At 45.5% G+C, this 16,641-nt stretch overlaps 1 protein-coding gene across 1 annotated transcript in view; it reads right to left on the reverse strand.

The window, feature by feature from the left end:
* Positions 1 to 6,984: 6,984 nt before the first annotated feature.
* The window catches only part of EHD3 (EH domain containing 3), a 31,320-nt gene continuing 21,663 nt past the window's right edge, over positions 6,985 to 16,641 (reverse strand). The window contains exons 4-6 of the mRNA XM_005500368.2: positions 12,111 to 12,523; positions 10,581 to 10,745; positions 6,985 to 9,025 (exon numbers count right to left, since the gene is read on the reverse strand). Coding sequence (XP_005500425.1) covers positions 8,498 to 9,025; positions 10,581 to 10,745; positions 12,111 to 12,523 — 1,106 coding nt within the window. The 3' untranslated portion in view covers positions 6,985 to 8,497. The remainder of the gene's footprint in view (positions 9,026 to 10,580; positions 10,746 to 12,110; positions 12,524 to 16,641) is intronic.

Genomic DNA, 16,641 nt, shown 5'->3' on the forward strand with positions numbered 1-16,641 from the left:
TCTGCAGTGAGAAGCTGGAAAAGTAAATACCCTTCTGGGGAAGGAGGAAGGGCTGCAGCTGGCATGTGCCTCTTGGGGTGCGATGGTGGCCCACGGCTTTTGGCAAGACCATGCCAGCTCTTGTTCATAACTGTCCTCCTGAAAGGAAGCAGTGAAAGGCCTCCAGTCCGCCTTTATTTCTGTGAAACCAAGTGAAATGAGTGAGGCGACCCATCGGAAACAGATCATTAGAAACACTTGTGGCCTTGCGTGATCCCTACAGAGCTGGGATACAGGCAGCCAGAAAGGGCAACGTGTCCTCATTTGTCACATTAGCAGTTTGTCATGTCCCTCCCTGCAGGGCTCATTTCTCTCCCCTGTGAAGGAGCCATGCATGTTTCCTGCTGGGTGGGGAGCAACTGCTCTGGGATGGCTGGACAGATTCTCCATGGAGGCACAACCTGCTTTCAACACATTCTGCTTGCACCAGCCTGCCCCAGCTGCATGGACATGGCACCTTGGCCAACTTCCAGGAACTTCCCTCCTGTCCCCTGGTCCCACCTTGGAGGCCCTGGGGCTCCCTTTGTGCCTTTGGCAGCTTCTCCTGAGGGCTGGGCTTGGTTTGATCTCAAACCTCAAAGCTCCATTGCTTTGGGACCTAACATGGACTGGCTATCTCTAGGAGGCTACAGGACAAAGACCATCACTCTTGTCTACCTCAGAAAGTCTTTGGGGTATCAAGTTAAGCACTTTCCCCCCCCTGACTCCCTCTGTGCAGGTTGGGCAGAGATCTGTACTTCCCCAAAGAGCTGGGTGGGAGGGGAAGACGGACAGAAAGTGACCTTGAGAAGAGGAATTGCTGTGAAAAACCACAAACAAAACCCAGAACTGCTCCTTCCAGGTTCTCACAACAGATGTGCAGCTCTGACCTCAGGTCTGAAATGCTGCCAAGGCTGAGATGATCTGGTGCTTCTCGAGTTTGACTGAACTGTGTAAAGGACAGAGCGTGAGAGAAAAGCTATTCAGCCCAGACTTTCCCGCTTCATAGGCAGCATGTGGTCTGTTCTCTACACTGTGCCTCGGCCTGGCAGAGCCTGCTCCCCAGCATTCCCTCTTGTTGTAGACATGGGGACAAAGCACTGCAAGCAAAGGGCTGGAGTGACTGAATCAGCAGAGCTTAAAGGAAAGTACTGCTGCCAAACCTCGCTGCCTTGTCAGTCACCATTCTTGCAAAGTTTTACTGGGAAAAACCAAAACCACAAACATAATCCACTGCTGTAAAGGGCTCATGGGTGCACAGACAGCTTTGAGGCAGTCAACGGTCCATGGACTACGGTTTGGTTACTGCAGGCCTGGATGTTTACAAGACGTTCAACCACTTGTTGCATAGCATTGCTGTATTTGATGCCGAGAGCTGACAAGGCAAAGTCCACATGTAGCTCTGTCAAGAACCAATTGCTGGTTATAGCATGTACTGTCTGCATTGGGCTGAAGCAGGTCTGAACCAGAGCTTAAAAACTAGGTCCCAGTGTACCACCAGTACTTGACCCACAGTATTTTTTGTTGTTGTTGTTTTTGTTTCATGTATGGTTGGGTTTTTTTAATTTATTTTTTAATTTTTAAATTTTTTATTAAGGCTTTCTATGAGACCTGGGGTTGACACTCAATGCTCGCATAACTCTTGTTCAGTAAATATCTCTGCTCCTGTGCATATGAGACATCTCTGGGTGGTAAAGCTTCTTGCTCAATTGCTCTTCCAGTTGCTGGATTATGTATTGACCCGAGCAGCCTACAAATCTCCTGACTAGCACTAAATGGCAACCACTATATCATCTCCTTTCCCCTTTCCAGGCTGCTCAATTTCAGAAGGAAGAGCCAAGTCTTTCATGGCTCAGAAGGAAGAGGTGATCTAGGCGTCCTCTGCTAATGTATGCTGGTGACAGCTGGTGGGACGCCAGGAAGCACACCACCATTCCTTTTTATGGTTTAGTTTGCAAGTGGAGGTTTCTTGGCAGAGCAGATGGCCATCGGTCTGCTTTTACCCTTCGGTAGGATGAGTCATCAAAGATGATGCTGTTCATTAGAGAGCTGATATTCCTTGTGGAGAATGGTGTGAGCTCCTTGGCCTGTCAAATGTTTGTTCCGAGGTAGAACGGGATTGATGGGTGCTAGTTAGCTATTATGGATGCTCAAGCTGCTTATGACCTTTCTGTGCATACAGAAGAATTAAAACTCTGGCTGGCATATGAAGGAACTCTTTACTGATGGATTGAGGCTCCTAACCAGGGAGCAACTCTACTTTTGAGAATTTAACATACCTGCTAGCTGGGACACCAGTTACACAGTTACGGTACAAAATGGAGACGCCTGTGCTGTGTGACATGTAAACTTTAAAGGTGTTTGGATGCAGAGAATTCCCCCTTGTCCTCTTTGTGAGTGGCTTAAACACGGTAGGCAGACAGATGGCGAGCTCTTATTTTTATTTCTTTCCACTGTCTTTAAAAAACAACAACAACAACAAAAAAGGCTGCTAAAATTCTGCCTTGAAATCTCTCAGTTAAAGAAGGTGACAGAAGTGGCCAGAGCTGTCCCTGGAGCTGGGCTTTCTCCTGGCCCCTGGGCTGCCTTCACCTTATACGGACCTTCTGTGATTCTCCTCTTGCTGGTAAATGTGTAGGGTGGTGGGCTGAGTGGTGGGTAGAAGCTATTTAGAGAGAGCTTTTAGCTGGCATTTGCTTGCAGTGATCTCGTGAGGTGTAAGGAGAGAAATTCCACACGTACAGCCTTGGTTTGTCTGCGCAACGGCGCAGGCGAGGAGTACAATATAATTCATGGCCTATAAATATTTCCCACGTTCGTGTCTTCAGAAGACGTTAATGGAGCCCTTGCTGACGCTTGTTTACATGACATGTAACCAGCTGGAGAAGAGCCCATTTTAAACCCTAGCAACTCGTACAGTGTTTGACGTGCTCCTGACTAGTAAAGGGATCAGTGGAATGGCCCTGCCGCAGAGAATGTCTGCTGTGTTCTCCAGGGATTTCTCTCCCCTTGGGCAGAGAGGAATTGTTTCAAAGTGTGTTCATCCATCTTTAAATGCTGGCTTCATTGCTCTATCTGCACTGCCTGAAGGTGTTGGAAGGCTATGCAGTAATTGACTTGCCTGCACTAGCCTTGAACTTCTTAGAATATTGAGTTTCCAAACCAAGCTGTGTGTTCCCCTGCCATTGTGTAGACTGGGAAGAGGAGGGAAAGGCTCATAAGCACAAGGAATCAAAGGGAAGGACCTGAAAATAATAGATGCTGTATTGTGAAAACTCCACAAAAATAACTTAGATATCATAGTCAAGTTGCTCCTTGGGAATAACTCAATGCTGTTATCCATGTTTCCAAACACCCATCTGTCAAGCTTTGAAGGACTTGAGGACTTCTGAGCCTATGAAGGGATTAAACAGCCTATCATGTCCCTCGATTTGCCAAAGCCTAAATGTGGAGTCACTTAATCCTCTTCCCACAGTTTGTCCCTGAAATAAGAGAAACATTGAGATAAACAATAGCAGAGGAGGAAGCTATCAATGATGCAAGAGGTGTAGCATGTTCTGAGGTGAATTCTGGAGAAGGTTGTCCCTGTTTCCTGCTGGACTTGTAGGAACACTTTCACTCTATGTCAGATCAGATCGCCCATAACTCTGTGTTCCCCAACCAAAGGTTACCGTCATATGGACAAAGCATTAAGGCATAATAAGAGAGAGTTAAAAGAAGTTTCCAGACCTAAATCTGAATTTCATTGTTGTTGAAGTTTATGTTGGAACTTAAGATCATGGAAAAACTGAATATAACCTTTTCTGTTTGATTAAAAATCCCTCTGAACTCCAGCGTGTTGGATAAATTCCAGCTCACAGAAGTAATTTGCTTTTGCTAAACTACACACCTCCTGTGAAATGTTATTTGGGGAACTTAGTATAATTAGTATCCTTCCCTTCAAATAAATGGTTGTATAGTGCTGTTGATCCAATCTGCCTGTCATGTTCCACAGTAGGGAGAACTTCATTTTTAAGAAGCCCATGTATTGTCCCATATAGCATGTAGGTACAGATTTTTCATTTCTAAATCATTCCCAGAAAGGAACAGGAAGAGGAAAGACCAAATGCAGTTCCTACTCAAAAGAAAGGACCTTTTTGTTCTTCTGACCGTGTGGAAGCTGTTCTGTCTGAGGGTGGGTAGAGAGGGGCATGACAGGATCAGAGAAGTGACTAACACTGGTATGTGCATGTGATATAAACCCCCCACCCACAGATATGAACAAATGAATAGGTTCCTCTGTATAATTTCCTGGGGAAACCTTGTTCAGTAACTGAGAACTGCTCCCAGAAAAAAAGCACCATTGGCCACAGATGGTTGCCTCTGGGAGAGCAGCTCTGTGGACCAGCAAGGCCAGGCGCAAGCTGGAGGTCTGAGTGCGCAGACTGAGGTGCTGGTGGACTTGGGGAAACCACATCCTTGCCACAGGTGTGGAACACAACACCAGTGCCTGGGATTGCCCAAGCAGACAAAGCTCTGAAAGGGATGGGGAGAAGGGGGCAGGGCAGGGAAATACAAGGCTGGGAGAGATGTTGGTGTGTGCAGTTGCTGTCTGTGGGAGTGGAATACGAATCTTTTTGTGGCCATACTGGATAGGATTGCATGTGTTTTTGTAAAGAGAACCTCAGGGTGCTGGAGGTTTGGTGTGGTGGGGTGTTTTGCCTTTTTTTTATTTTTAAATTTCCTGAAGAGTTTAGCAAGAGTGAAATATGCTGGACAAACTTATCTGAATATGAAGGATCATTTGTAAACTGCCTCTCTGGAAACAGAGCCTCTCAGGTTGCCGTTCTCTCTCTGTAACCAGGTTGCTTTGTCTCCTGCCTGTTGCTGAACCACAGTGCAATCATATTAAGTAACGGCATGTTCATTGCTAAAATGCTTGTGTTGGGTCTTCCCCCTCCAGCACGACTGCGTAAGTTGCACTCTTGATAGTGGAAGTGGTTTCTGAGCGAGTGTTGAGAGAAAACCCCCACGCTGCAGTGCTGCGGAGTTATTTAGTGCTCATGAGCTGTGCTGGCAGAGCTCTCTGTGCCGCTGTTCTGCTGTCGTGTCCGAGTGAATCCTGCTGAAGCACCCCGGAGATGCTCATGTGGGGACGCAGAGCAGGAGCCTCTGCACGACGTGCAGAGCAGAGGCAGGAGCTGTGGTAGGTGCTGTAGTGCCCTGGCTATGGTGTGTGGGGGGTGACTGATGTGACCACGACACAGAACATCTCCTGCTGCCTCCTGTGTAACAGCGAGCCTTGGAGATGGCGAAAGCGGAGTCACAGTCAGTGCCACGAAAATGGCTTTACTTCATGTGTTTTAACAACAGGCTAATGATTTGGTTGGTGAACTCGTACACCCAAGCACTCGAGCACAAAAGGCTTTGTGCCCCAAAAGCCATTTGATACCTAGGACAATGAATCTTTGGCCTATCTGAGCAACTTGCTGGTGTGTACTGGAAAAAGACTAATAGATCTCACCTTTATAGAACCATATAGAATAGTTTGGGTTGAAGGGACCTTCAAAGGTCACCTAGTCCAACCCCCCTGCAATGACCAGGGACATCTTCAACCAGATCAGGTTGCTCAGAGCCCTGTCCAGCCTGGCCTGGAATGTCTCCAGGGATGGGGCATCTGCCACCTCTCTCGGCAACCATTTCCTCACCCTCATTGTAAGAAATGTCTTCCTCACGTCTAGCCTGAATCTCCACTCCTTTAGTTTAAAACCATCACCGCTTGTCCTATCACAACAGGCCCTGCTAAATCTGTCCCCCTCTTTCCTACAGGCCACTTTTAAGCACTGAAAGGCTACAACAAGGTCTCCCTGGAGCCTTCTCTTCCCCAGGCTGAACAGCCCAACTCTCTCAGCCTGTCCTCACAGCAGAGCTGTTCCAGCCCTCTGATCATTTCTGTGGCTCCTCTGGCCCCTCTCCAACAGGTCCGTGTCTTTCCTGTGCTGAGGGCTCCAGAGCTGGACACAGGACTCCAGGTGGGGTTCTCACTAGACCTCCTCCCATCCCTTTTGAGAGAACCAGTAATACTCTGCATTTAAAGGAAGTGTCAATTTTCAGCATGACATGACAGGCACAAGCAATGTGCTGTATGAGCATCCATCAGAAAATCACACCCACACAGAGGTAGGGCTGATGCAGGGTGCTCTGTTTAGCCTCAACGTTATTCCTTGACTTGGTATCAAATAGAAACAAATTCCACAGAAAGACCTGGACAGCACTAGCACATGTGCATGCTCTAAGGTAGTTGAACTGGACTGACACACACAGCCTGCTGACTTCTAAATTTGCATTTACTGCTGCTTGCCCTTCACCTTGGTTTCCTCTCTCATCCTGTACGAATGTTGAATGGAAACTCTGCCAACCATTGCAGCTCACACCTTCTTCCCAAGTGCTTCACCAGCACTGTGCTCACTGCTCTTATTCAGCCCAGCTCACCGCCCTGTTCTGGGGACAATGATCACTGCAGTGAACATGTTAATAAAGGGCAAAGAAGACAAAGGTAAAATTAGAGCCAGTAAGATTTAAGTCTAAGGGGTTTTTGTGCCCTTTTCATATCTTGATAAATCTGCAGCATTCTCATCTGTCACTGTCAGGAGGAAACTCTTTCAATATATTCCTTTTCCTAATGGAGTACATATTTCATTGTTACCTCTGCCCTATGTTGAACAAGGTGAATCACGGGCACAATTCCACTTGCTTCAGCAAGTATCGAGGTTGTGATTAGACCATCAGAAGAGAAAGGAGACGTTGCAGATATTACCCTGCCATTCAGCACAGCGCACCAGAGTCCGGCAGGGCTGATCCACACATGCACGTTTGGGAATGCGCTAAGGACAATTGCCTCATTCTGGTGCATGTAGAAATAAGCTTCTTTTTTCCTCCCTCTTTTCAGCTGCATTGAATTTTGCTATATAAACAAATAGACAGATCTGGCCTTTCTTTTTTAATAATGTTTTAGGACCAGGGTACAAAAGAGGTTAATGCATTAATGGTTAAGACAAGTGATAAATGTACTGCAATAAGCACATCCTACATACACAGAATATATTTCTCTATATAATATGAACACAGAGATATAAAATAAGTTATATTTGTCTTTGTCTTTCATCACAGTAGGAGCTCAGCTTATATAAAGTGACAACAGGAATTGGAACAACACACTGCTCCAGAGCAACAACAGAAACCAGAAGAGCGTGTGCGTGTGTTTGGGAAACAAAATAGGAAATTGAAGTAGTTCTGCCAAAATCAGGTCTTCAAAACAAAAATTTCATAGAGCATGAAAGGGAGAAAGGTCTCGGCTCAGGGCAGAGGTTCTGGAGGGGACTGAGTGTTACTGCGTGGTGAGGAGGAGGGTGGGTGAAGGCTGTCAACATCTTGGCTATGTTTGCGGGGGCACAGGTGGTAGAGCAAGCTCTGCCCACTGCCCCGCTGTGTCCTCTGCTCTTATGACAGACCATCTACCCAGTGTGGGGTTCTTGTCTTTGTGGTAAGAATGGGACCTACCAGCTTTCACTGTGCACGATGAGACTAAACCTATCACTTCACAGGAATGAGAAACACCACCATTGTTCAAAGAGAAAACACTATCCACTGGTTGTGACATGTTCGGTGAGCCCAGGAGTGGCGTTCCTCCCTTCTGACCCACCTGGTGTCTGCCTCTAGTGCCCCCTCCTTCAGTGTCCCTTGGGAGGGTGGTTCTCTTGGCCGTGCCTGCAGAACAAATCTCCCCTGGGGACTGAATGGGAGGCAGAGGTGATTGGGATTTCTTAGTGCCTGTCCCACAGCGAACAATGAGGAACTCCAGCTGCCCAGTTCAGAGCTGTTTCAGATTTTATTTGCATTTTTTTCTTTGAGGACAGGTAAACGCTTGTAAAATTTGCATCTAACAGTGAATCAAGGTTTCTAAAATTCTTAACTCTGGGGTTTAGTATCTAGTATTCTAGTGTGGGCTCATGTTAATTAGGAAGTGCTCTTTATTTTGGCCAATAGCTTGGAGACCTTGTGATTTCTTCTTTACTATCAAGAACTCATACTCCTGAGGTTTGTGAGACCCATTAAACAGCAGAACGTGCAGCCAAAGCTCAGGAGTGACACTGGCAGTTAGCAGATTTCTATTAGTGCCTATTCCACTCTCACAAAAGGCAGACCGCTTCAGTTTTTGTTCTACTCCTGCCTATCAGATTCTTCTAGTCTTAACATGCTTTCTTTACCCTCATATTTACAGACTACACATGAGAAAGCAGGGACATTACACTGGAAGAGTTAGTTGCATATTACAACGAAGAAGGATTGGACTCTTTTGTTCTGCTTTAAGTTTTTTTTTCTTCATACAGTAAAATAGGTATAAATCCAAAGGTGATCTCACATCTAAAGGTATAATTTAAGTAAACATGTTTTTCTAGATCTTTTTTTTGCCCTCCCTCTCCCCTGTGTAACCTTCCTTTCACTCTGTTATTTTCCGTTTGGACGGAGGGAGGAGATGGGAAGGGAGCTCATTTGGCAGCTCATGACCCTCCAACTTGACTTTAATGAGATGATTCGCCAAGGCAAACTCCTCATCATCCAGCATGCCATCTTTGTCGATGTCAGCCAGTTTCCATATCTTGCCCAGCACCGTGTTGGGCAGCTTAGACCTTACCATCTCCTTCTTCGCGTTGGCACCAGTTATTTTACCATCGACAGGTGAGAGTGTGTAGAAGATCTCATCATACATGGGCTTGTCCCTGGCCACCACCCACTCAGCATCATCAATCCCTTCACCAGCACCTTCGCCATAGCCATGGCCGAATGGACCATGCAAGGTGCCCTCAAAGGCTCCTCCCTTCACCATCTGGGTTGGCCGCTGCGACTCTTCCTGGCGTACGAGCACCATGAGCTGGGCGATGTCGTTGGCCAGCATGTCTTCCACGGTCTCCAGCAGCTTGCTCTTCAGAGGCTGGAACTTGCTAAAATCCTGGGCTTGCAGCTGATCCTTAAAGTGGGACAACATAACAAAGGGTGAGTGACATGCCCATGCATAGTGCGGAAACAGTGCAGAGTGGGATGTCTGGCTGCTGTTTTGCTCAAAAAATTGCAACTGCAGAGGAGGAGTGAGGAGTTTGGCATTCCCTCCTCTGATTGCCTCACTCCTCTGCATGTGATGGGGTCTCCCTGGCTGGCCTTGCTCTTAACCTGAACCTTCTTTAAGCCCTAATCTACAGAAAATGGTCTTCCCAGCTTACAAAGCGTGGTTGATATGGTGCAGAGAGGCAACTGGTTTACTCCAAGGCCCAGATGACAGCCATAAGCAAGTAAGACTCCTCCTTTCCAAGCCATGTACAAATGCTCTCCTTGAAGACCAAATTGTTCAAGGCAAACTGGTTGTGCAGCTCTTGCTACATCCTCCAGCCAGTGCTCTGCATTTTCTCACACTCTGCACTCTGGGAAGGAGGTGCCACTCTGACAAAAGACTACTTTTCTAGAAAAATCCTTGTCATTATGCAGTGCATCCTTCAGGTGCCATAAAGACAGCAGCATGTCTGTAAAGATATGAGCATTTATTACAGCACAGCTGAGTTTCTCTAATTTTCACAGCTAAGCAAAAGTGCTTTGAGCAGGGACTGCAGATAACTTTCTCCTAAAAACTGCAAAATTACCTACAGCTTTATACTTCACAGTCTACTTGTTAAATTCTATCTATTCACTCCTCCTGGAGTGGTATAGTTATTTTTAAACACTTAAACACGCATATTAAGCAGCAGTGAATGGGATCTTCTATTGGTTACACTCCACAGATCTCATTCTCAAGAACTTATGGAAAGTACATTGTAAAAAAAAAAAGCAGCAGATGCTGTGTTTTCCATAGAGAGCTTGTAATGACTTCAACAGCTATTAACTGAGAACAGGTTTCTGCTTGGACTGAAGCCACACAGCAACGTTGCAGTGTCCAGCATTGTTTGAATATACAATACAAGGCCCTGATCCAAGATTCTTGGAAGTGTTTGACTTAGATGAACACTGTGTCAGGTCTCAGCTCTGCAGAACAGAAAACCTGCTTCTCTGCTTAAAATAGAAAAAGGGGCTTTAAGTTTTCACAGCCTCCTTTCTCTCTGAGTCTTTCTAGAAACAAAGAGTGAACTAGAAGACAAAAAAAAATATAGCTCTTGGCAAGAGGCATGGACATAGGCTTTTCAGGAGATTTATCTTTCCTTTTAATATAGATTAACAGTATTTTTAGGACTGAGAAATCTGAAAGTGGAACCTGGGCTTAAAAAATAAAAGTGGAAGAAATAATCTGCTGTAAAGTGCTATTCAGGCAAAGACCTGCGAAATGAAAGCAGCTGAAGCTTCACGTGACCTCTGTGCACAAAGTGTTTATGCCCAAATATAGCCTGCACAGAGCCCAAGGCCCATCTCAGTGCTACAACAGGCTTTTGCATGGGCAACAATAATCAAGGTCTGCGGGGTTTCTGCCATAATCCCTGTGGTTACTCTTAATGCTCTTCTCCTTGGATGTTTGGTGCTCTGGCCAAGATGCTCCTACTTACCTGCATCTTTCTCAGATTAGGGAAGTCTCCTGGTGAGATCTGATGCTCCCGTTCAATCCTGGCATAAATCTCTCCCAAGTTGTTAACAAGCTCTTTCTTTTTATTGTCTTTCCCAAACATTGAGGGCATTTCCTTCTTTAAGGAACTGATGATGTATGCATGGACCTGAAGGGCATTAAATTACAGGGAATGAAGACAAGTGTTAAAGACCACATCGGAGAATTCTTTATAGCAGGGAGTATCTGTGCCTAGGATTCAACCCCACTTTGTTCCACCCTCAAGAGTAAGCTCAGCTCCATGGTTTGCCTCTACCTACTGGTTATTGCTGCAGTGCTGAGAGTTGCTCAGCTGTGCTGAGACAAGGTGGAGACAGTGTATGAGGTCTTGAGCATACAGAGAGTAACATTCATATACACTTCCTGGAGGGAGTGGTGGTTTATTTCGTTTAATTCCACTGGGAATGGCCTTGCAGGGAATAGTCCCTTTCCAGTCCAAACCAAACACACACGTTTTGGAGCTCTCTAGACTTTGTTTAATGCTTTAGCATGAATAGCAGTCCTTAACTTATGTGACACGCTGGCTTTTTTCTTTGAATAGTGGAGCGAGTGTTTTCTCTTAGAAATGAAGAGCCTTGCACATAAAGCTTTTTAGGGATCTTTTGAACTCTTTTTCTCAATTGGTATGGGTTTCTTCCCTGTATTATGAGGGGCTTCATTCAATTCATATATTCAGAGATATGGCAGTCTTATTTGCCATTCTTGTAAGTCTCCACCTTATCTACATCCATCTAAGCCAGGTAGCTCTCTTGGCTAAGAAGGTTTAAGGCAAAAGACCTAGAGCTTATCGGTTCCCTTGGTGTATGATTCTGACATACTGAACTGGTCCTAATTCTCAAGTTGCTACCACAGAGCAACTGCTTTTCCAGATCCTTTCAAGTGCTACCTGTTTTGATCTGTGACTGTCTTCCTCACCCTGGCTGTTATGATTGACACACCAAGCAAAGGAGGTGCTTTCTCACTTGAAGTGCATAGGGCTAATATCACACAGTATCACAGTATGTTTGGGATTGGAAGGGACCTCAAAAGATCATCTAGTCCAATCCCCCTGCTGGAGCAGGAACGCCTAGGTGAGGTCACACAGGAACATGTCCAGGCGGGTTTTGAATGTCTCCAGAGAAGGAGACTCCACAACCCCCCTGGGCAGCCTGTTCCAGTGCTCTGTCACCCTCACTGAGAAGAAGTTTTTTCTCAAATTTAAGCGGAACCTCTTGTGTTCCAGCTTGATCCCATTACCCCTTGTCCTATCATTGTTGGCCACCGAGAAGAGCCTGGCTCCATCCTCATGGCACTCACCCTTTATATATTTATAAACATTAATGTATAATATTAATATATACTGGGTCTGAGTGAAATGGGGTGGAAAAAGAGTAGGATCCACCAGCTCTGCAAGCCAAACTGGCTGAAACCACTTCCCCATAGCCTGCATACTGCAGACAGTCCAAACTGAATGTTCACCTATGCTAACACCCACCTTGGCCAGCCGTGCTCGCTTGATGAGATCATTCAGCTTCCTCAGGGCTGCGTTGCGGGGCAGGCTCTGGATATCCCTGAACAGATCCTGCTCCTCTGCCTCAAACAACTTGCGGTTGTCAGGGATGAGCAACGGATGGGACCAGAAGGAGCCAATGTAGACTCTGATGACCTCAGGAGTGTTGACGATCTTTCCCAGGGACCACATGAGGGCACCGTACACTCGCATCAGCTGTTGAGTCTCTATCTGGTCAGCCTTGTTGAGAACAACTCTCATCTTGTCCTCATGGTTCTTCAGGGCCTTGATGACCTCAGAGAATTCATCAGAGATGTCCAGCTTGTGTGCATCGAAAAGGAGAATGATGCGGTCAACCCGCTCTGCAAACCACTCCAGTACAGCGGCGAAATCGTAACCTGCAAGGGGTGGAGGAAAAGCAGAGATGGACATGCGTGGGAGTGGTGAAGCCTGCTTGGTGTGCCTGATCTGTGCCAGCTGAGGGTAAGCTTGCAATGAGGAAGCTTCCCCACTAGATCAGGTAGCTTGATAAAGGAAACATGAAACATCATTCTTTGTCCCAAAGAAGGTGGAGATGAGGCACTGTCCTTCACACAGAAACGCCCAAGATGCACACAGTTAAGGATAGCTCTCATCTTCTCCACATTAAGAGATCACTGAAAGAAGCCTTGAACTTGTGTTACAGATGCTTCATTCAAATGCATGTCATGGAGAAGCTGCTATATTCAAACAGCTACAGCAGAAGTCTTGCATGTGGTAACAAGAGAGGTCTAGTTTCTGAATTACTGGCCATCAGTATAACCTACAAAAGCTGTGGAAAGCTGGATAATTGCAGGCCTTGCACCCAGACTAGTTTGAAATGCATACCTATGCTGCTTAATAACTCTCAGGTCTTGTCTAGTTGTACAAGACTTTGTCCCATCCAATTCAAAACCCACGATGCAAATAACCTGCCCTTACCTCAGCAACCATCCTGCCATACCTGCTGCATGTGCAGAAAGCAAAATATTTTATTTACACTTTGCCACGTACTTGATGCTTCGAAGATGGCATGAAGGTGGCATTGCTGTCAACACCAGTGGTGGACTCAAGCTCCAAAAAGTGGGTTCAAATTTCACATGCCTCAGAACCAAGGATAACAGATGCCCAGTGTATTGCCATCTCTAGGCACTACAGGGCATGATAAATAGTGTGAGGAGATGTTTTCTAACACAACAGCAATGACACCAAGAAAATGACCTTTTTTCCTATCTCTGTGGTATTTTTTCACCTTCTTTAAAGCCTCACTAAGAGACTGGTGCTCCCTCTCTGCTCTGTCAGGCCCTCCTATGCTGTGCAACATTTGGGGTTATCTGTGATGCCAGAGTACAGCACCCTGTTAGGAGAGATGATGACAGATCATACGCTATTTGCATTCAAATCCTTTAACATACTGTTTTAATCTTGGCTTTCATGAATAAATGTATGATAATTAGTTCAGTGATTTTTTTTTTCCCCTTCTTTGTCCACTCCAAAACCTAGAAGGCAACCAGTGCATCCTAGTCTTCAGAACTACAGAAGGGAGGACTGCTGAGCTCTGATCTTGATTTTTGCCACTGGCCATTTCTCCCTTGTCACAAAGCAACTGGGGTGAAATCCTGGCTCTCAAGTCAGGAGTAAAGTCTGTGTGAACCTGCTCTTCAGCTGGATAAATTGTTATTAACTGTTGGTGACTGAGAACTTTTATACAACTGTGAAGTATTATTATTGGGCAGTGTTTTGCTTCAGTCAATTATAGTTTGCTCCTTACAAGAAAAGAGGGCTGGAAGGGGAAGAGGATGTGGACAGATTGCCCAGATCTCTTCCATAGGATCTCCAGAAATCACAGATGGAGGAGATGAATGTTTGTCCCACCACTGGCTTTCTGCTCACTCAGGACAGCAGTGCTGCCTTTAGTAGCAGCAAGCAGTGCTGGGCCCTGGCTCTTTGCTCAGCTATGTTTGATGCTGAGAACTACAGAGAATTCAGAATTAGTATTACCTTTGACAGAGACCTGCTGAGCATTCAATATATCTTACTGATATCTGTGTATCTTGCCCTGTCCATGTGTCTGACCTCAGTAACAATCATGAGTCAGGCTCTCTTGCAGTTGAAACAAACTTGGTCCTGCTCGCTCTCAGATTTTAACAGCCTTTTTAACCTTGGATTTAGGGCGCTCACCTCCATGGATCTAACTGCAGATCTGCTGTAAAGCTACGCATGCAGACTCCTTCCCAAATTGCGCTAGAAGGCACTGGCAGCAGGACAGAGTCAGTGCCGATTCCTTGTTTCACTTGGGCTGGGTTCAGACTGCACACCGCTGCTCTGAAAGCAGATCAACGAATTTGCAAATGGGGACACCCCCCAAACTTTACTAAACAGGGCACACACACCCACACTTAATTTTCAGTTCTGCCTGGGCTGTACTGGAAGTCATCTAGCATGGCAGGATTGTTTATTCTTCATACTCAGAACCACACAGCTTGCATTTTCACCATGGAAGCAATGAGTCAGGGCAACTTTGTTTGGGGATGTTTGTGCATTTAATCTTGTCAAATCGCACTCACTGGGATGCTTCCTTATCAGGCTGGCATGTGTTTGAATTGCACCATGACTGCTTCTGGCAGCCTTTTTCTTGGGGAGATCAAGGGGGAAACAGAATCATGCTCTCTAGAGCACCCTGTAATACTACAGTGATGTCCTGTAAGAATGTGTTGATGGTTTGCCTCTGGCAGCAGACGAAGAGCCACTGTTGGGCTCTCTGGTGTGTTAGTAGTGGCTGGGATGAGGTAGGGAAAGCATCTGTACTTGACATTCAGCCCACCTTTTAGTGATTCAGTAAACATGGGGACTGATTATTTGGAAAGAAAAAAAAAAAGAAGGAAGAGAAGGGAAAAGAAAAAAGGTGGTATTGCAGTTTTGGTATTAGCTGAGGACTTGGGAGACTGACCTTAGTTAGCCCTTTGATCTGCCTGAGTCTCACCCTTTGTCCAAAAGTATCTTTAGGTGCTTAGCTCTGTTGACTTTGTCACTTATCAAGCCTGGATCCACAGTAGCACTTCGAGGCTATTTGCTCTGTGAGCCTATGTTTCCTATTCACAAACAAAAATGTTGATCTACCAGACAAGAAAATGGAATAAATATTTGCTCAGAGCTTTTGTATATTCCCAGCTATGGTAACATATAGAGTCTTCAATGTCCCTGTGAACTTCACTAAATGTCCAGTTTGATTAGCAGACTTTCTTTCCCAGCTTCTTCACTTGTTCAGAGATATTCTCATAACAGCTGTCCTGCATATCTCCATTAAAGAGAGAACAAAGCCCTGGGGAGTAACACTTGGTGATGTTTCTGAGCAGTCACAACAGCACAGACTCATTTGTGTCCCATGCCTGGACAAAAGCTGAACACACAAACACACACACACAGGCACGAGCGCGCTCTTCTTTTATGTCCTGCTTGCTTTGGTGCTTAGGGAACACATGAGACCTCTCTCGTTGGTGCCCAGCTAAGCAAGAAACATGTCCCTCTGTGTGACGCTTGAACAAGTGCTCATCACTCCTGCATTCTCTTGTATGGAGGTACCTGCAAGGTCTATGTGTATATATTTTGTTAAGTGACAGAATGCTTCAGAGAAAAGGAGAGGAAAACTATGAGTGTTGTGTTGTTCCTTAATGCGTAGCAATGACTTGTGGAAAGGGCAGGTGGGACAGACCTCTTTTAACAACTGTCTGCTTGGAGTCACTGACTGTGATGGTGTTTTTTCACACAGACAAGTGCCTAGAGAGTTGCTACACAGGTGATTCATAGGGCTGACTTTGGTTTTGCTTTTAACATATCAAAGAGTAGATTGTTACTAAAGCATTTGGATAACAGGGTGACAGACACTGCAAAACTCTATGTGCAAGCTATTAATACAGCTCTTTAAAAATAAGGTCTTACATTAATATTTTAATATTTAATTCAGAGCTTTCATTTTCAGAGGACTTTCCAATAGCATAGAGAACTCAGAACATTTTGCCTGACTCCAGCCAGAGCTGAAGGTGCTCAACACCCAAAACCACCTGACTGTAAATAAATCTAATTACCACTTTGATCCACACACCGCCCCCCCCTTTTTTTTTTACCTCCCAGATGCATAGGGCCTGACTCTTTCTTCTGGCAGCCTATTAGTGTATGAGCTTAGACCAAGAACTGATCTTGATCTACAGTCAAATTAGGAGTTTTGAAAGTGTTCCTTGCTCATTCCACTGCAAACGCATGATGTCTCTTTATGCCATCTCTTGCTGTTGTAGAGCGTTGCTAAGGCCTCTCACAAAAACAGCCAGTTACTGTCTCTGATTTGGCAGCAGTTCAGTGATGGGTGAAGCTATCCACATAACGTAGCACAGTTTTTCTGTGAAGTTACAGAGCATTTGGGAAGCCATCTGCTTGCCAAAACTGCATAAATGCAAACCCATTATTACAGGGATGTTCAGACAGAAATGTAAAGGGGAGAATT

The sequence above is a fragment of the Columba livia genome, chromosome 3, assembly GCF_036013475.1.
Source record: "Columba livia isolate bColLiv1 breed racing homer chromosome 3, bColLiv1.pat.W.v2, whole genome shotgun sequence".
Taxonomy (NCBI): domain Eukaryota; kingdom Metazoa; phylum Chordata; class Aves; order Columbiformes; family Columbidae; genus Columba; species Columba livia.